The sequence below is a fragment of the Agrilus planipennis genome, unplaced genomic scaffold, assembly GCF_000699045.2.
Source record: "Agrilus planipennis isolate EAB-ADULT unplaced genomic scaffold, Apla_2.0 scaffold120, whole genome shotgun sequence".
Lineage (NCBI taxonomy): Eukaryota > Metazoa > Arthropoda > Insecta > Coleoptera > Buprestidae > Agrilus > Agrilus planipennis.
Genome location: NW_020438891.1, coordinates 211663 through 232778, shown reverse-complemented (window position 1 = coordinate 232778; position 21116 = coordinate 211663). Strand labels below are relative to the sequence as shown.

The 21116-nt window shown below is 35.5% G+C and overlaps 1 protein-coding gene across 2 annotated transcripts in view; it reads left to right on the top strand.

The window, feature by feature from the left end:
* The window catches only part of LOC108737948 (GAS2-like protein pickled eggs), a 202101-nt gene that overhangs the window by 161579 nt on the left and 19406 nt on the right, over window positions 1-21116 (top strand). For both annotated transcript variants that reach the window (XM_025981883.1, XM_025981882.1), the window contains one exon: window positions 19576-19683. In XM_025981883.1, the coding sequence (XP_025837668.1) occupies window positions 19576-19683 (108 nt within the window). The remainder of the gene's footprint in view (window positions 1-19575; window positions 19684-21116) is intronic.

The following is a 21116-nucleotide window of genomic DNA, read 5'->3' as shown; positions in this document are numbered from 1 at the left end:
TTTCCCTGCCTTTTCTTCCCTTACATTCCTCCTATTCCAACCAGTCTTCTGGCTGAAGTCTCATGATGATGATAACGGACGATAACATCAAAAATTTACTTTTTACTCTGATGGTGCAATCCTCAGAACAGTTTGGTGTTTGATGTATTGAAAATCTACTTGTTAGAATTCTACCATAAAAATCTTTACTTTTTGTTGAAGTAACTTCACATTGTAGATGATATTAATTGTAAAGATTATCCAGATAAAATGCAGTATTGGAAACGGTATAAGCATTCAGTGTCAAACATTCATCTAATGTAAGATTCGCCTATAAAACGTTGACAAGTAGGGGAATGGACCTTGTGGTTTATTTATTTGTAACATTTTTGTCCTTGCATAAAGATAGTAGGCTGAGATACCCAAACGTAGTTCCTTGATACGCTAGATATCACAAGGTTTCGATTAAAAGGCGCTCTAGTTCCTTTTTAATTTTTAATTAAAGAAACACCTCCGTTTTCCGTATCCATTTGACATACCCACGATTAGACTTTTACTCGTCGGTTGAATTACCTGTATATTTTATATTATAAATGAAATATAAAAATAGCATGGAAATTTCCACCTATATATGTGGAAATGGCGTAGCCGGGATTTACGAAAAGGGGAGGTTATGATGAAAAATGCTATAAACATAACAGTTATTTAAATTAATACAATCCCAAACATGGGAAAATTAAAAGTTGATTGACGCTTTCACGGCTGACGTCTGAAGAAACTGGATTTCCGATCTCTAGCCGCGTTTTTTTGACGAAATTCCTATGACAGATTGTGGTGGCGTCAAAAATGTTAGACGTTTCTTCTTCTATTACAAAGGACATCTTCAGGAACTTCATGGTAATTCAGTATCAACGTTGGGTATCATGCATCAACAATGTGTACTTACTGAATATGTGGTTCCCGATAGGAGACGAAACATCTTAACACTTTTGACGTCATCATGATTCATCATAAAAATTTCATCAAAAAGACGCGGTTAGAATCCAAAAATCCAGTTTCTTCATGGAAAAATTATTTTTTTCTAGCTTCCTTTCAATTTTTCTAGCTTCCTTTCTAGCATTTATTATATTCGTATTGGCCAAAGAATTCTTTTATTTGACTGCTTAGGATCATACGGTTACGTTGAAAGACAACAGGATCGAAGTGATATTCACCAGATCTGACAAAAAATACACCTAATATAATACGTGAATGTGAAGCTAGAAGTTTTGTGGTTCGTACTTTCATCTGACTAATTTGACCGCGTTAATTATAAGTATGAGAAACAATGAATACTATATATTTTCTCCAGGTTTTCGTCGTAAAAATGAGAACTAATAAGCATAATATGTACCCATATAGTTTGTTCTACAATGTGTCCAAGAACAATTTCTTATTGTTCAGTTAATGAATGTTAGCATTCTGTTATCGGTCTGAAATTTTTTGCGCCCGCTGACACACAAAGACTTTTTCCGCAAATGCATTCTTCGAAATGATAAAATACCTCTTCTGTGTTGTTCTGTCACGTGTTCAGACGCAATTAGACCAATGTGCATAGAAAATGGTCGAGTTCGTGCATAAATCGCCGATCTCGTTATGCGTCCGAATGGCCCAACTGTCCTATTATTATTACTATTATTACCTACAGCATGAGGTTCGTTTCGTGTTGATTTTCTGGGCGTTTGGAAATCTAAAACGTGGGAACTGGAAACCGTTACCTTTTTTGGTCGTTTCACAGGCTTTCTGTTAAACATTGAAATCCTGAACGCATTGTCTTTGTGGACATACAATATATTGTAAAAGTAAAAGTTCTTGGTCAAATCAAACGAGGAGTCTTTGCCAAAGTCACAACAAACGTTTAAATTTCTAAAAAGAGGATTGGCAAGGTATCTGTAGTACCTCTTAAAAATAAGTGTCCAATTAGAGATGTTAATTAGCTCATTAAAAGAATAGTCAAATACTATTGACATTCGTCTGAAATTTCGCAAGTGGTATCATTTTAACGTAGTCTCCAAACATTAATGATAAACTTTATTTTTATTTATCGTAAGGTAATATAGCAGTATTAGCATCTAGCAAGGAGGACTTATGGAAGTGGTACTAACAGATCAGTACTATAAGAAAATAAATAACAGTAAAACAACGATACTGGTATGCAAGGGAAGGAAAAGTAGGGAAAGAGCGAATATAAAGATAGGAGACGAAATATTAAAAGAAGTGACTGATTTTAGATACCTAGGAAGTCAAATAACTCAGGACGGAAGGAGTAGTAGGGATATAAAGCAGAGGATAGCGGTGGAAAAGAAAAGGTAAGAAGCTTTCGAAATGTGGTAAATGATGAGGATAACGTGGGTAGAAAAGGTTAGAAATGAAGAGGTATTAGAAAGAATAGGAGAACAGAGTACTCTATGGAAGTCAATAAAAAATAGACGAGATAGGTTACTAGGACACCTTCTCAGACATGGAGGTCTAGCCAGAGACATATTAAAGGCAGAAACAGGAGTTAGGAGGGATAGAGGTAGACCTAGATTAGATTACTGTTCGCAAATAGTTAAGGATGTGGGTTGTTCTAGTTTTAGGGAAATACGAAGATTAGATCAGGATAGGAAAGAGTGGAGTTACGTGTCCAACCAGTCTTAGGACTGACGACCTTATGATAATGACGTAAGATAATTCAATACGGAAATTAATAAACAAGTTGACCTACAAAAATTTTGAATTGTTTGGCAAGACCTCCGTCCTAAGTATGTTAAATTAACGAGAGTATGAAATTTTTTTAAACAATTAACAGGTTTTTACGTAATTTGTAAATAAGTATTATCAATATCAAATAGTCATTCCGAGCAAGACAAAGACCAAAACTTTCCCAGTGTTGATATTGGTCCTATTCTTGCTTATTAGATCTTTGTCTTGGTGTTGCTTATATGCCTATTTCTAATCATGGCCTTGGTCTCGATGGTCAAGTCTCGGTCTTGGTCTTGCTCATTTTCCCTTGCTCTTAAAATTTTCTATCATACATGCAAGCTTGTCATAACTTTTAAAGCAAATAGTGTTGATAATTGTGAGAGTTATGAAAACTTGAGAAATTGCCCTTCCTCCAACGCATAAATTGACCTTTTAGCGATAAAATAATACAACGTAATTAAAAATATCTTAGTTTGTCTTTATATTTCAACCATGTGTCATTTAGACACAGGAACGAAGAATATTTACCCCGAGGACATTCTTGTAGATCCTTTTTTTTTTAATTGCAGTATGCAGAATCAACTGTTAAAATGATCTTTTGTTGTCATCTTTTTTGAACGGACTTTTGTCGAATTCTGTTCAGACAAAGGTAAAAATTAAAGAAAGTCGTGAAATTTTCCCAGAGTGATCTATGTCAGTCGTGATAACAATTGCACCAATAATCGGATGGGTACCAATTTGCGAAAATTGATCCACAATTGCTATCCACGTTCGGAATCGTCATGGTAATTTTGGTTGTTCCATACATTAATTAAATGTAAATGAGTTTGGCGTTAGCTCGATACCTGAATTATTTCATTTATTCATGAATATCTATTTTGTCCCCTTCAGAGTAATACCCACCAGATATTATACACTTGTGCCAAAGTTTTTTCCATTCCTCGAATCACTTCAAAAAATCATTTTTTGTGATCTTGTTCAGCTCCTGCTTCGATGCCTTCTTTACCTCCTCAATCGTAGCGTAGCGTCGTTCTTTCATAGGCTTCTTTAGTTTTGGTAACAAGAAAAAGTCACAGCGGGCAAAATCTGGGGAATGCGGTGGCTGCGACATTATTAGTGTGTTGTTTTTGGGTCGTCGCGGACAGAATCTACCAGCTTCTTAGCAATGTTAATGCGATGCTGTTTATGGTCGAAATTGAGCAACTTTTGTACGAATTTCGCAGCGACCCGTCTCATGCCCAAATCATTGGTAAAATCGAATGGCAGGAGCCAATCGATATGTTTAGGTCCTCGGCAACTTCTCTGACGGTGATTCGACGATTGGTCAATACTATTTTCTTCACTTCATCAATGTTTTCGTCTGTTGTTGACGTGTTCGGGAGTCCGGCACCCTCTTCGTCGTTCACATCTTCTCGGTCCTCTGAGAACATTTTGTACCACCGATCAACGGTGCCTCGGTCCAAGCCAGCTTCACCATATGCCTTAGTCAACATTCGGAATGCGTCCGCGCATTTAATTTTGTTCTTCATACAAAATTTAATACAGATTCTTTGATCCATTTTTTGGATTAGGTAAAAATCGAAGACGAGCTAAAACACGTGCAAGCAAAGCATCAGCTATCAAAAATTAACCGAACGTTCAACATGGCCGAACTTTTCGGTATATGTGAGACACGTGAGTACCAACATAACGCCACAAGAGAATTGAAAATGGGAGGTACATAATCCGCGGAAATTCAAAATTCGCGATACTTTTTGAACACACGTCGTGACAATGGATTCAGCCTATTCGCGCCTGTCGTAATTTAAGTAGAATTTAAAGGAATAAACAGCTGCAACAGACTTGTGGTGATATGAACATCGCATAACGGAAACGCCGCATAATTTGAACACTATATTTCAAGCTGCTAGACCGCTGTATACAGTGAAGAAACTAAATTTTCGCTTGTGGAGACAACGTCCACTTAAGCAGATAAGAATTAATCAATTTACAAGTAAGTGAAATGGTAAACAAATTTCGACTAGTAAAGAATCTTTGAAGATACCGTCTCCAACATGAAGCTCTATTTAAAACAGGAAAATGAGTTAAGAAGGGTAAGATGTAAAATGTTCTAGTTTTGTTGGTCTTTAATGATGACGATGATGATAAGGGATCTATAGCACGCTTCAAGAAATGACTTGGAATTCGCGTTTTAGAAAAAAGTGTTTCCTTAACCTTCATGTAATTAATATGATATATTTTAGGCTAAATGTATTTGCTTTTACTTTATCTTCACTCCAGCAATAATAGAAGTAAAAATAAGTCTATTTATTTTATTATCGCGCACGTTCTCATTTGTTTTGTGTTTTGTTATTTTTTCACCAAAATTAATTCTTATATAACGTTGAAAAACATTACCGCTAACATTAACCTAAAGACATCTTTATCTTTTATCCCTGTACTAAAAAACTATTTCAAGCAGTATGTAATTGAAATGGACCGTAACGCAAATATTAGCAAAACAGCGGATTTTACGGTTGGTTGAATGGTGGTTTTGTTTAATTAACAATTAACAGATTGTTAGGCCGTTTTTTGTCTGTCTCCAAAGTAAGCAAACGAACTAAAATTTCAACCGGAACTTGCGGAAAAAAGATAATTGATTATTTGGTTCATGTCAGCAATCAAATTTTGCTGGTTTATCCAAGTACCTATAGTATTTTTAGTAGCTCTTTTTAGTTCTTAAAATCGAGGTGACCTAAATGTTTTTCACATAAGGACGTAAGTATTTTTGTTTCTAGTAACAAAAACATATTTCAATTAAACTAAACCTATTTTAAATTCTCTTTTGTTTTGTCACTGACATCTATCATGATTAATAATTTGTTATGTTTCCAATAAGCAATTCTAAAACTATAAATTTGCATTTCTCATCAATTATCATCATTAAAACTAATGTTACAAAAATAAGGGCTTTGCAAAGATCTACCCTCTCGGAACCTCCCAACCATTAAAGCCGTCCTTAATCTTAGGTAATACTAACTCCGGAGATGTCTAGACGCTGCAGCGACAAACATCTTGTGCTTGTATCTCAGTTGTTAAAAAAAAACTAAAAAACTTTTGGGAGTTTTATTCCCACCAGCGACTAATGCTGGTAGGCGGGCAGTCCCTCCGGACTACGCTGAAAGGTAGGGCGGAAGGCCCTCTTCAGCCTCCTTTCAGGAATCGTGGAAATGGGTGGGTGATGGTTCGGGTGAGAAGAGATGAGACGGACGAAATGAAGACAGAAGAGAATGAAAGATTATCTGTGGAATATTACTGCCCCAAGCATTTGCCTAAGTTATCCAAGGAAACGACAGAAAAACTTGGACCAAGGCAGACGGACCCGGAATTGAGCCGGCGTCCTCCCGAACGGTATCTCAGTTGTTAAATTTGGAAGCTTTTTATACCAAGAGATGCCCAATATTTTATAGAGTTAAGCCCATTCACAGGGTGCTTTTCACATCAATATGGAATTGGCCTGTTTTTACATAGAATTCTTCAAATATTCACCATTAGAACAATTCGGATCCTTCTTGAATTTGTATTCGAGTTTCTTCATCGCTGTCTTCAACTCAGAAAAAAATCCGAGCGAAGATTTATTGAGTCTGGTGGGTCAGAGCCCATACATTAAAAGTTCTGACCCATCTGTCTAGTCCATCCTGAATATTAACTGATTAAGATTTAATGTAAAATTTTAAATCGCAATCATTTAATTTCACTTAATATAGCGCAAAAGCCCAAGACGCTCTTATACAAAACTATGTGGTAATTTCCTTTAAAAATTCAATAATGTCTACTACTCTGACCATTCGACAAAATCGAGAACTTTTACGATTTGTTTGTTGATGAATATGAATGCTGAATTACCTACTTACCCATCCAAGAAAATTTCACTTCCTGGTCGAGGCTTGGTGAAAAGTAGCATACACACCGTCCCATGACTCAAAGCGTTTTGATTTATTTATTATAGACTTTTATTATAGACTTTTATTATAGACTTATGGTTTACATTGTCATTTTTACGGAATTTAAAAGGCGTCTTAGGTTATATGCAACCTAAAATCTACATAGAAAAGTGTGACCCGCTCTGAAACTTGAAGTAGTTCTAGCAGCTACTTCACATATATTCCGGAAACTTCCCGAAACTTCCTTTTCAAGCGACTTCACAAAAAACTGAAGGTTCTCAATTCGATTTTAATAATTCTGGTTCCATTTAAATTTGAAAAAAATATTCCATCTTCAAGGGTGGAAATGATGATAACAAAACAGGTGGAGAAATTGACGCTACTTCGTTATTGTAGTCAGATCTTATTAACTTTTTAGTTTAGGTGTGTCCATATAGGCTTGGTATTGAAGTCGATGTTTATAAGTCACTGTATTTAAATTATTTCGTGACAGCATTGTCCACAGTGTGATAGGTGATTAATACTTACGTTGGCCTACCGGCTTTTCGATGCATTAGATGCGTTGAGAGTATCGATCGCTTGCGGCATTCGTTTATGACAATATATTTAATTAACTTATGTTAATTTTATTTCTATTCGGTTCGGTTATTCTCTCAAAAGGTTAGTTTGTGCGATTATGTATCTCGTAAATACCAGTAAACGAATAAATTTTAAGCAATTATTTATCTACTATCTGAAAGTGTTGATTGAATATTTTTTCTTTATTGATACAACATAGAAAAACGTGGCAATACGTGAGTTAGTTTATTGGAATTACTTATTAATATCATACGTGCGAAAAAGAAGCTGTAGATGAAGATATTTCCACATAACATATAGTAGGCTGTATATAATGAACACATGGTTATGTTAAAGTCGTGTGAGCATTTTGCCAGATGTGTATGCAAGTGTATTGGCTCTTTTTGTCCAGCCTTCTATGCAATTAGCGTTATTTTCAATAGATAGAGATACTTATCTTCGTTTTTCCGCGGTAATTAGAAATTGGTCCTTGAAGCTGCTGGAAACGTAGGAATAATGATCAATTCATACTGACAGATTTATCTTAATCATAAGCACAGGTTGTAAGTTCAAAACAACCGGTAAATTAATTTTTTTAAACATATGATATGATTACGGTTTAATATAAAATTATTGTAGTCATATTTATAATAAAATTTGTTATTTGCACAAAATTGACACATGCAGTAAAAGTTCCTTATTCACATTTTCCTTATTCACGGTTTCCTTATTCGCGGGTGAAAAAATTGCAACCCAGTTCCTGTATTCCCGGTTAAAAATTTTATTATTCGCGCTTGTGATCGGTAAACGGAAAAGAATTCGATGTCATTTATTAAGGGGATTGATCGCAATAGACCGCTCGTGCCTAGTGTGAATTTTTCCGAAAACATGGTTTCCTATTCTAAACATTGTGATTTAACGCTGCAAGATAAATATCTAACTTCTTGTATGGTAACAGACAAAGGTTCACACTAACTCGGTACGTTTTCGGTTTTCAATAATATGGTCACTAAAAGCTTTTACAAGTGCTTAAAGTTGATGCTTCTTGTAGGAAACGTATTTTCAATAGAAATTAAAAAATTAAAAAATAGCCTTCGACAAGCTTTAGAACAAAGCATTACCTTTTTTACCACAAAATTTCAAACCTCTGTTCCAAATATTAAACTCATGATATCCAGAACCGATAAGCATGTTTCTACTCTACGGCGAGTGTACTACTGAATCTCCTTAATGTATCGGCATCTTTTGAGTATGTACAGTCAGTACGGGCCGAAACGGCTTTTATAAAAAATCTAACTGAGTAGAAAAGGAATCGGTGTTATTTTTCAACGTATCAGCATCTTTTGAGTACTACTTGCTCGTGCCTAGGAGACTTTTAGAAAAGATTTAACCAAACGGACTAATTTCAAAATTCAAAACAAGAAAAAATTTGGCGAAATTAGTCATTTTTTTACAATTTGAATTTTGAACACCAACGAAATTAGATTCAATTAATTATTTTAGAAAAAATTTTAATTGCAAATTTATCAATACATTGATTTTATTTTGATACATATTGATTTTATTTTTGGAACCTTAGAACCCGCGAATAAAGAGCTTTTACTGTACCTAATATCAAATAGCATCTAGGTACCTCTTTACTCTTAACGGCCTCCATTCCGCTGGTTTATACTCCGTCCCTGTATCATTATTTCTTCTAAATTGTACACTACAAATAGTGTACCTACATGTTAATTAATACAACAAGCATACAACAAATATCTTAAACATCTTACGCATATGGTATTTCATAAATACACAATTCTAGTCGCACTTTTAGCTAATATCAATAAAATATGTACTTAAATATCTTCAACTTCTTCCTGGTATGATAGCAATATCGGCGACTGCGATGTTATAATCTGGGACTACGATCGCCTTTTTTTAATGAAAACAAAGATAAGATTCTTGACCTCATACGTGCATGTGATTCTTAAATCATTTTGCAAACAGGCAACTTAGTACCTACGTATATACTGTTCTATTTACTTGCCTTGATTAAATTACGCGTGTATCACTGCATGATAAGGGAATTAGATTATTAGCAAAACAACTGGCATTCCCAAGAGATGCTCTTTTATGTTGCATTCGCAAAATAAACATTATCACTTCCAATATTTCAAATTATAGACTCGCTTGGCACTTGGTGAAACATTTTTACAAGTTTCACAATATTCATTTATTTCTCTGACGACCGTTTCGGTGTTTAAACCATTTTCAAAGACTACACTTTTGTATACTCTTTCAGAATCATGTCAAATCGTACAATTCCTTGGTTTCCTATAATATTTTTATATTTTATGTGAAAAAAAAGTGTCATCTAACGATAAACCATATTAGGTTCGCAATTTCTAACCCAACCTAACAAATTTAACAGCCACTAGATGTCGTTCTAAAAACATTTGGCTTGATTGATGTAAATCGTTAAATATATAACATTACAAGAATTATGCCACTAGTGTTATAATGGATCACACAAGTGGCTACTTGTGATTCGATCAACTAGCATTTAAAGTGGTATAATCGTGCTTGGGTTGAATAATCAAGTTTTTTATCATGTTACATGTACGCTACGCTGAACATCACTGAAACATTTAACAGTTTGTACCGTTTTTCTTTTACTTAAACCGTTAGGTATTTTTTATGTGATAAGTTGTTTTTTTCACTTGGGAACAAGTGTAAAATTTCTTTCATGTCCAAAATAAGCGTATCTATTGTTTCTTCGTATCACGATTCGCTGTCCGTATTGACAGGAATTATAAAACAGCTATTTTTAATGGGAATCCACGTAGATACATACATAAGTTCTTATACATGCAATATTTTGATTGAATTAATATTCAAGATACATTCCTATGCAAGATTTTCAAAGGACGACCTAAAGGACAATGCGCTATGTTAATACACTTACCAGAAAAATAAAATTTATGACTTCAAGGAAGATGTTTGACATTTTTTTTTTCAATTTAGCCATATTAGTAAGATTAAGTGTCTCGGCTCATGACAGTAGATGTCATCGTCAGCGAGTATTGAGAATTTTCACTAGGTAAATGCATAAAGAGCAGCAGGCAGTTATAGAGCTGGAGCTGCAATGTAGAGAAGTAAATATTAGGAAGTCCGGGATGCACATTGTCACCGCTAATTTTTAATCTATACATCGAAGACGCGATCAACATCATTAAAGACAGTACAACTGTAGGGATAGATATACAGGGGCAAAAGATTAGTATGCTTAGATTTGCAGATGATGTAGCAGTATTAGCATTTAGCAAAGAGGACTTAGAGATAGTTTTAAATAAAATGGAAGCGGTATTGACAATACAGTATAGTATGAAAATAAATAAAAATAAAACAAAAATGCTGGTATGCAGGGTATAGGGAAAGAGCCAATATAAAGGAAGGAGACAAAAAATTATAAGAAGTGGCCGATTTTAGGTATCTAGGAAGTCAGATAAGTCAGAACGGAAGGAGTGGTAGGGATATAAAGCAGAGGATGACGCAGGGTTGAGTCGCCTTCAATAAAAAGAAGTCACTTCTATGCTCGCGAACAATTAATTTATAAATTCAAAAAAGATTGTTAAAGGTGCATGTTTGTAGCGCGGCGATGTACGGATGCGGCAGAAAAGGTTAGAAGCGTTTGAAATGTGGTGTTACAGGCCAATGATGAGAATACCGTGGATAGAGAAGGTTAGAAATGAAGAGGTATTAGAAATAATAGGAGAACAGGGATCTCTATGGAAGTCAATAAGGAATAGGCGAGATAGACATGAAGGTCTAGTCAGAGACATATTAGAGGCAGAAAGAGGAGTTACGAGGAGTAGAGCTAGACCTACATTAGATTATTGTTCACAAATAGTTAAGGATGTGGGTTGTTCTAGTTTTGGAGAAATGCAAAGATTAGCTCAAAATAGGATAGAGTGGAGGTGCGTGTCCAACCAGTCTAAGGACTGACGTTCTAATGATGATTATGATGATGATGAAATGCATTGAATTGGAAATATTGATGCTACAGACCTACGGTTGTAAATATTTTGAAAATATTATCTCACTTAATGTTCATTTTGTTATATGTACCTCTCTCTTGAGTAAGCCCACAGTTAGGGACAGCCGATGGTCGTCAACCTTTTTACTAAAGATGCGAAAGGTAACAAAAATCATACTTTGAGTGACACATATTTGCCTGCGTAACAATAGGAGTTCCGGAATGCTCGATAAGAATGATGTCTGTTACAGAGAATTCGATAATAATATAAATCGCTCCCTGGATGACAGTTATCGTTCTTACATACACAGTTGATCAATAATATAAATAAACAGTGAGCGAATTGGCTTAAAAGTTTAAAGTTAATTTACAATGTGTATACGTATACCCATATGACTTCGTGACACCTCAGTCACTATGAAATTCTTTATTCTGTCATGTAATGTCGAAAGTAGAGAACGCTTTTGGAAGTAATTTAGCTTTATTTCATCTCACAATCCGATGAAATTTTTGTGTGTTGTAAAGTAAAATGTTAAGACCAACCTATTGTTCATTTAGCTATATATCTCGCATAGAGAAATGGAACTTTTATTAAAAATTCACTATCGCAAGGAGATTGTAGAGAGATATTCGCGTTTATGTAGGCACATTTATCCAAGTACAACAATATAATCCTGCCGTTATTCTTTAAGTTGCGTTGGCCACTTTTTCCGGTGTAATAAAGCGTTTAGCGGCGTGACCGTGGTCGTTATGACCGTATTTATGATAATGGCGCAGGTGTTCATTCATTCATACGACTTTACGCAAACTAATTATGGAATTATTCGTCGAGATCTCCAGTTATATTCTCTTGGATCGCGACAAAAACTGTCCAGGACGGTTGTGGATGGCATTACACATGCATATTTATCATTATAATACCGCTTACGAAATTTTCCCACTTAAATCATAAAATTTTTTATCGTCTGATATCGCAGCGAACGGACAGTCCTGGAGGATTTTAAAATGATAAGTGCATATTTCCATCTGTTTACTTATACAATAAGTAAAGAAGATTTAGTAACTTATTATCTCCTCAAATAGCGCTGGTAATTCTGAACTAGACTCTCAAAAGATCTTTAGATTATGTGTGTGGTATTGTACACGCAGGTAAGGCAAACCGTTGACCGAACATAAAAATTTCACTATTCATTGTCAACTATTTGCGAATAGTGATCTGATCCTGGTCTACCTCTACTCCTCTTAATTCCTGTTTAAGCTTCTAAGTTCCCTTATTAGTCCTTCATGTAGTCTTCTAGTAACTTATCTCACCTATTATCGACAGCGCCCTCTATTCTTGCTACTCTTCCTAATACTTCCACATTTTTATCTTTTTCTATCCACGGTATCCTAAGTATCCTTATCATTCACATGTAACACCACACGCTTCTAACCTTTCTTTGGAGCTCTGCTCCAACCTTTCGCACCCTTATAGATCCATGATCTAAACATACTCCTTCCTTGCGAGTTTCGATAATTTAGGGAGACGGACCATAGGTTCCATCATAATGGGGGCTTTTAAAGAGAAACCAGACTAAGACACGTCCCTGAAAGAGGGTAGCAGCTCTTTTAGTACTTAGGGTGGCAGATATGAAGGAAAACACACCAAACTCAAATGATGGCATCCTCTGGGGTAAAGCACTAAACGTAAACTAGTCCCCCATTCGGATGTCCGGGCGGGGACCACCTCGGGGGATGTCATTAATAAGTACAGTAGGGGTAGGTCGGAGCGTGGAATGTTAAGACAATCAGGCAAGCAGGGAAATTGGAAAATTTGAGAATGTGGATGTTCTAGTTTTAAGGAAATACGAAGATTAGCTCAGGATAGGATGGAGTGGAGGTGCGTGTCCAGCCAGTATTAGGACTGACGACCTAATGATGATGATACCAATATTTGTGTTTTACATTTATTTATTTTCATAGTGTACTACTTTGTCAATACCGTATCTTAAATAAACGTCATTATATAATATAGTAGGGTGTCGCTATATAAATAATTTACGGTTCCAGAGTAAATATAAAATTGTAATAATAATTACAATAATTATGTTATTCCTTTCTGGAATTAGCTATTATTACGTCTTACTATCCATAACTGTACCATCGTCCAAATTTGAATGAGTTATAATGGTATTACACATATATCAGACCTACATATATATATAAGTTTCGTATAAGTAATCTTAAATTTTTGGGTAGTCAATCAACCGAGGAATAATTCTAACATTTTATTCATGTTTCTTGCAGTTTAAATAAAAAAATGCAGCTGTGAGAAGTTGACATTGATCGCCTCGCAGGAAAATGAAATTTCTCTTTCTGGCAAGAGATTTCCTTGAAAGCCAGTGAGTAAGTAGTTAATAACCTGCCACTTATTGTGCTCAGCCGGTCTCATTTTCCCAACAAGTGCCAACTGCGACGTTTCTTCCTTTTCCGTACGGTGCACGTAGTGTCGTTGGGATGCATTGCAAATTGCTGTCGCAGTTAAACAATAAACACTACACTTTAGCTGTAATGATGACAGTAGTTCAGTGGAACACAACGCTTTTTCGTATCAGTCGATTCAGCGGGAAATCACGTACCTACGTATTCAGCTTTCTTACAAATTGCACAAACGCAAAAAAAAATTAAACGAATTCTTACACTACACATGTACAAGGTCTGTTCAAAAAGTATCGCGAATTTTGTGTTTTTTTCAAAAACTATTTATTAACTCATGAATATCTATTTTGTTCCCTTTAAAGTAATCCCCGGTAAAGGTCTAGATGATGGCCTCCACCCCCGAAGGGGATCGAAAGAGGAGGTCTCCCCCACCACTGTACCATAAAAAGTTCGTGGCGGTCTCACCTCCATAAAAAGTTATGGGGGTTCAAAGTTAATAAATATGCCAATTTTTATACATTTCTAGGCATGTAAATATTTATATAGTCATTCTTAAACAATATTCAAAGGTAAAACTAATGAAAAATACATAAAAATATTGAGAAAGTTATGTAAAACGTTATTTAAATATCTTTATCAATAGGTTAGGTTAGGTTAGGTTATCGGATTTTGTTCAAGTGACAACCCTCTTTTGATCCCCCACCTCCACCTGCTTGAAAATAATTTTTTTATTGAATTTTATTTGAATTGTAGTGTATGAAAATTGTCAAAATAATCAACTTTCAACCCCCATAACTTCTTATGGGGGTGAAACCGCCGCAAATTTTGTATAACGTTTTACTCAGGTGACCATCCTCTTTCAACCCCACCAACACCCACCCCCATCGGGACATTTACCTAATCGCCATCAGATATCATACACTTGTACCAACGTTTTTTCTTAATCCTCAAAGCACATCAAAAAATCATTTTTTGTGATCTTCTTCAGCTCCTTCTTCGATTACGTCGTTATCTCCTCAATCGTAGCGTAGCGTCATCCTTTTATGGGCCTCTTCAGTTTCGGGAACAAGAAAAAGTCACAAGGAGCCAGATCTGGGGAATACGGTGGCTGCGGCATTATTAGTGTGTTGTTTTTAGCCAAAAATTCGCGCACAAGCAACGATGCGTGAACAGGGGCGTTATCATGGTGCAAAAGTCAATTTTTGTTCTTCTACAAATTCGGGCGTTTCTGGCGGATTGCTTCACGAAAATTACGCATAACATACAGGTAATATTCCTTATTGACCGTTCTACCCTGTGGCAAAAACTCATGATGCATCACGCCCCTGCAATCGAAGAAAAGTGTAAGCAAAACCTTCACATTCGACCTAACTTGGCGCGCTTTTTCGGTCTTGGCTCGTGCAGCAGCTACCATTGGGATGATTGTGCTTGTGTTTCCACGTCATAACCATAAACCCATGATTCGTCACCAGTTATGATCCTCTAGAGCAAATTTGGGTCGTCGCGGACAGAGTCCAACAGCTCCTTAGCAGTGTTAATGCGAAGCTGTTTTTGATTGAAATTGAGCAATACACTCAAAAAGAGATATTTAAACCGACTTACTCTTTCCACAATGTTTATTTCCAACTGAATACGTCATAATTACTGATTTCCCAATTAAAAATTCCAATTAAAATCCTGGGTATCTAAAATAGAAGTCGACATTTTAATTGACCGTTTTAATATTATGAGAGCAGATTGCAGAACTGTTATGATTGTAAGGCAAAAACCCTTTTTTATTTAGTGTTGGAACGCAGTTTTACAAGACTTTATTCTTGAAAGGGTAAAATTGATAGTATTTGCGGCATTTCGCAGTCTTTCTAGAATGCTGTCAACGTTTTATAATACAACAATTGTTTTCGTTAATTTCTCTGAATATTTATGCAGCTAATTAAATCCGAAAGGCTGCGTGAATATGGAAAACAACATTGTTTTTAACAACAGTAATTGGGGTTAAATACGATAGAAAGTGTCGGAGAGGTAGCGTTGACGGTGCTTCGCGCAATCAATTGTTTTGTAAAACAATAGAGTAACTGTTAAAAAGCGACATGCCATTGTTGTAGGTGTACATATAATCCAACTTTACCGCACTGCAAACTATTCTTAAAAGTCATTTTCAACTGAAACTTGGTAATAAGTAAAATTTATGACGAAAATTCCACAAAGATTTTTTACACCTAATTGAATGCCTAGTGGTACAGTCACTTTATTCGAAGGGGAAACCGCTGTCGAAAAAGTGTACACCATAAATCCCTTTTACGAAAATAATGCCCAAAATCTATAAATAATTTCTATTCCTTCAGATAAATCCCCATATACGTTTATAAATCCTATGAATTCTACCGTACTTCTCATAAATCCCTGTAATTCCATAATAATTCTTATAATCCTGTGAAATTCCAAATAACTATGCTAATTTCGGTAAGTGCTACAGTCGGTAAATGAATGAAAATTATAGAAGAATGATTACGGATGCTTGGTTTAAGATATATACATATATAATTAAAATTGTGTTAGAGACGGAAATTGAAACGAAGAATATTTTAAACGAAACAAAGTTTGGTTTTCGAAAAAAGAGAGAAACTATTGATGCGATATTCTGGTTAAAAATGTAATACAAACGCGGATGGAATTGAAATTAATTTAGAAATGGAGATAAGGAAGGTAAGAGAGGGAAGAATAGTGGTAGGAAGATAATAAATGATTTGGACAATAACTTATGTGGACTATATTGCTTCGATGTCGACAAATTATGGAGCGGTAAGCGATGAGAGTATAAGATAAAGATTTGAGAAGGATTAGCATTGAATCTCAATAAGACGAAGATTGTGGAAATAGGTGAGATTAGAGATAGAGGAGGCAGAGAAAATACAGATACAGTATGGAAAAGAAAAGTAATAGAAAAGGTTAAAAAACACAATTAGTTGAGATATATACTAGGAGAAAATAATAACGATAATGTATGTATCATTAGACAGGATATGGAAAACTGATTAAAAGTCAACGAAATAAATAAGCCGATAAAATAGCCATGTTTCTACACGTAATGCTCATGCGTAGAAGTGTATGTGTGGTAAATAATTTTCCACCAGTTAAAATTCGTTCTTTTTTGTCAATGACACTATTTTTTTAATAGGTACTGTACTTACAGTTATTACCATGAAATAATGAGAGCTAAAGTATCTCACAGTACCTACAAAGTAATATTTTGTTAGAATAAAATATGCCACGTCATTTACTGTGAGATTATATAAGTAGTATAAACGTTCCAATTGCAGTAATAATAATTAATAAGCAATGTCGCCGTTAGGGCCTCTTGGTTTCATAAACTTTGACCTCCAGATAACGGGCAGGGTTATTATTAAATACCGTAATGCGCCTTAATTATTACTGCCCGCAGGAATAAGGTGGACACATGGTGTAACAAGTAACGATAAAATTAAATTATCCATTCTAAGCAAACGACCTGTTTCGCAATGTACGACCTTTGATTAAAAACATCCGGAATTTTTTTAATTTTCTTATAAAATCATTATTTTTTCACCAGTATTAATTTGTTTCATCGTAACTAGATACTCCCAATAATAAATAACATCCCAGACTCCTCATTTTTTGCGAACAGTAACATAATCACTTCTATGCTCGCGAACGGTTAATTTAGAAATTCGAAAAAGGTTGGAGCACGGCGTTGTACGGGTGCGAAACATGGGCAGTGGGAGCGGCGGAAAAGAAAAGGTTAGAAGCGTTCGAAATGTGGTGTTATAGGCGGATGATGAGGATATCGTGGGTAGAAAAGGTTAGAAATGAAGAGGTATTGGAAAGAATAGGAGAACAGAGGACTCTATGGAAGTCAATAAAAAATAGGCGAGATAGGTTGGTAGGACACCTTCTGAGGCATGAAGGTCTAGTCAGAGACATATTAGAGGCAGAAACAGGAGTTAGGAGGGGTAGAGGTAGACCTAGATTAGATTACTGTTCGCAAATAGTTAAGGATGTGGGTTCAGGTAGCTCAGGATAGAAAAGAGTGGAGGTACGTGTCCAACCAGTCTTAGGACTGATGACCTTATGATGATGATGATGAACATAATCTTCCTCTTCCTCTCTTTACTCCTCTTTCTGCTTCTCATGTGTCTCTGACTAGCCTTTTCCGTCTTAGTAGGTGTCCTATTCCATCTTCCTTTACCAAGCGACATGGCCTAAAGGTTTAGACCATTCCTTAACATTCGGGAGGACGCCGGTTCGATGCCGGGTCCGTCTGCCTTGGTCCAAGTTTTTCTGTGGTTTCTTTGGATCCCTTAGGGGCAGTAATATTCCACAGATAATCTTTCCCTCTCTTCTGTTTCCATTTCGCCCGTCTCATCTTTCTCACCCGAACCACCACCCACCCATTTTCACGATTCCTGAAAGGATACTGAAAAGGGTCTTCCGAAGTTAGCAGAAGTTGTTTACTCTCAAGATGACGTAGAAACAGCTCCGCCCATCTTGCGTCAAATACAACCTTTTTAGCATTATTGTATAATGGGTATACGTATAAATACAGCATCGGCCTATAACACCAAATCACAAACGCTTGAAACGTTTTCTTTTCCAAATTAGCCTTTCGTTTGAATGGAAAGAGAGGCGTGAAACGCAGACCCCACAGGCTAGAATTTTTTTATTATACAGCTGTTTCAGCTGTAAGAAGTAAAGACCATATTATGTAGGTAATTATGAGAAAATAAGAGAAACAACAACTTTAGAAATAATTGAACTTGGCGTATTGAGAAAGAATACTAATAATGTTTTGTTTTACTCAGGTAACCACCCTCTTTCAATCCCACCAACCCCCACCCCCATCGGGACATTTACCTAATCGCCATCAGATATACACTTGTACCAACGTTTTTTCTTAATCCTCAAAGCACGTCAAAAAATCATTTTTTGTGATTTTGTTTCAGCTGTAAGAAGTAAAGACCATATTATGTAGGTAATTATGAGAAAATAAGAGAAACAACAACTTCAGAAATAGCCGAACGTGGCGTATTGAGAAAGAATACTAATAATGTTTTGTTTCGGTGATGGGACTCAATTACCTTCTTCAATTATATTCTTTGTTTCTCTTGTTGAATTGCTTTCGTAGATAGATACATAAAAACCTTTTCCAGTCGATCTGTATGTGCTTACAATCCGTTCTGTGCATTTCTTAGACAGATTGATCGAACGGAAGTTGTGTCTTTTCCTATTTCCGTATGGTATGTTCCGTGCTTCTCTTTGCTATCACGTATCGCACGTAAGGCGTTCTCTTTTAGTAGGATATTAGTAGGCCTTGTAAGGACAATCGTCGTTAAATAAAATTATCGTTTTGATATCAAGGGCGTAACGGTATAAATGTGACGAATTGTAAATAATAATAAAATGGGTAAACATCGTTTCGTCCATATATTACCTCTTCATGAATTTTAATATCAAAATCGTCCATCAAAACACGTTAATATCCTAATCTAGGTCTGTGTAGATATTTATACTAACTATTATGTTCGCATTGTTAATTAAAAATGGAAAGACAATACCTGTACCTATATTGACTTGTAAGAAAAGATGTCTTCATGAGTAAGACATTAGTGTTGCAAAAGACCTCTGGTTCCGCTTCCGCGATTACAGAAGTTCCGCATACGTTTTCACGTCCGCTTCTGCATTTGGTTCCATGTTTTTATGACAGAAGCTTATCGGAACTTGACAAAATCCTTTTTTGTTGTCAGTATATCGGAACAATAAAACAAGTCGTAAAACTTTATTATTTTTATCTGCTAGCTGAACTTGGCCGTTTTGACTTGACTTTAGTTGAACTATCAAAATCGGTGTATTTTAGAGAGCTTAAAAAATGGGATATTGTTGCTTTATTATTTTGATTAAATATTTTTCTTTTGTTTCTAGGTACGAGACTTGGTAGAAAAATGTACATGTCCAACGCAGTTCCCGATGATCCGTGTTTCAGAAGGAAAATATAGAATTGGAGACACCAAAGTTCTAATCTTCGTCAGAGTAAGTATTTTTAGATACTTTTTGTTGTTATTTAAATGATACTCAAATGAGAAGGTTTTTCAGCAAAATGCATATTAAAGAAAATACGTTTTCAAGTTTAAAGTCTATTGCTTTGTCAAACAACTATTATCAAATAGTATTTCGGACAATATATGGCATTGCTTTATAAATATTAAAATGTGTAAAGTACCTAGTTGTCAAGTTTTGATAATGCACTTTACATTATTCATTAGATTAGATAGGGTCAGGGTGGATTCAATAGGGTAAGGCTAGATTAAATTAGGTTCTATAATAATGAATTATGTTAGAACAGGGCCGTAGCCAGGCAGGGTGAAAGCTGAATTTTTCCACATTTATGTCTATATATTTTGAAATATTTTCGTTAATTTTGTTTGCAGTGTAAGTAAAAGTGCAATAGGGGAAGGTGCAATATTTCACGCGTCGGAGCGTGGAATGTTAGGACAATGAGGCAAGTAGGGAAATTAGAAAATTTTAAAATTGAGAGGAATAGACTAGAATTAGATACAGTAGGCATTAGTGAAGTGCGTTGTTCAGAAGCTAGAGACTTCTGGAGTGGAGACTTTAGAATAATACATACAGGATCGGTGGAAGGTAATTCGGGGGTAGGAATTGTAATCCATAGGAAAATTGTAATAGGCAGGTCTGTATGTCTAGATCATCTTACAACGATGACGACGTAGAGGCGGTTTATGCAGAGATAGAAGACGTGTTAAGTTTATTGAATTGACAGGAAAACCTAATAGTTGTAGGAGACTGCAACGCAGTAATAGGTGAAGGTAAATACGGTGCAATAACAGGTTCTTTTGGATTGGGAAATAGAAATGATAGGGGAGACAGACTGATAGAATTTTGCGATAAACATAACTTAACCGTCGCGAATACTTTATTCAACCATCACGTTAGGAGGTCATATATGTGGAAGATACCAGGTGATTTAAAGAGATATCAGTTAGATTACATACTTGTTAGCCAAAGATTTAAAAATCAAGTGAACGTCTATGGGAGTTATTCAGGATCAGATAGAGATAGCGATCATAACGTAGTAGTTACGAGGACTAATATTACTAAAAAGAAGGGAAGGTAGGAGAAACGAGGGATAGGCTAGGCGCAAGGAGAGATGAAATACTATAAGAAGCGGGAGAAACGAATTACAACGACATAGACACAGAATGGAACTGCATTAAAGTCAGTAGCTACAGATGTATTAGGTCTTAAATAAAACGAAAGTAGGAAACCCTGGATAACAAACGAGATTATAGGATTAATACAAAGCGGAAATAAAAAAATAGAACAGGCGAAGAAGGGCAAAAAAGATATAAATATAAAGTGGGAAATAATTAGGAAGTGTAGGGCAGCTAAGGAAAAGTGGATTGATAGGATGTGCAAAGAAGTAGAAGAAAAGTTTGAAGTAG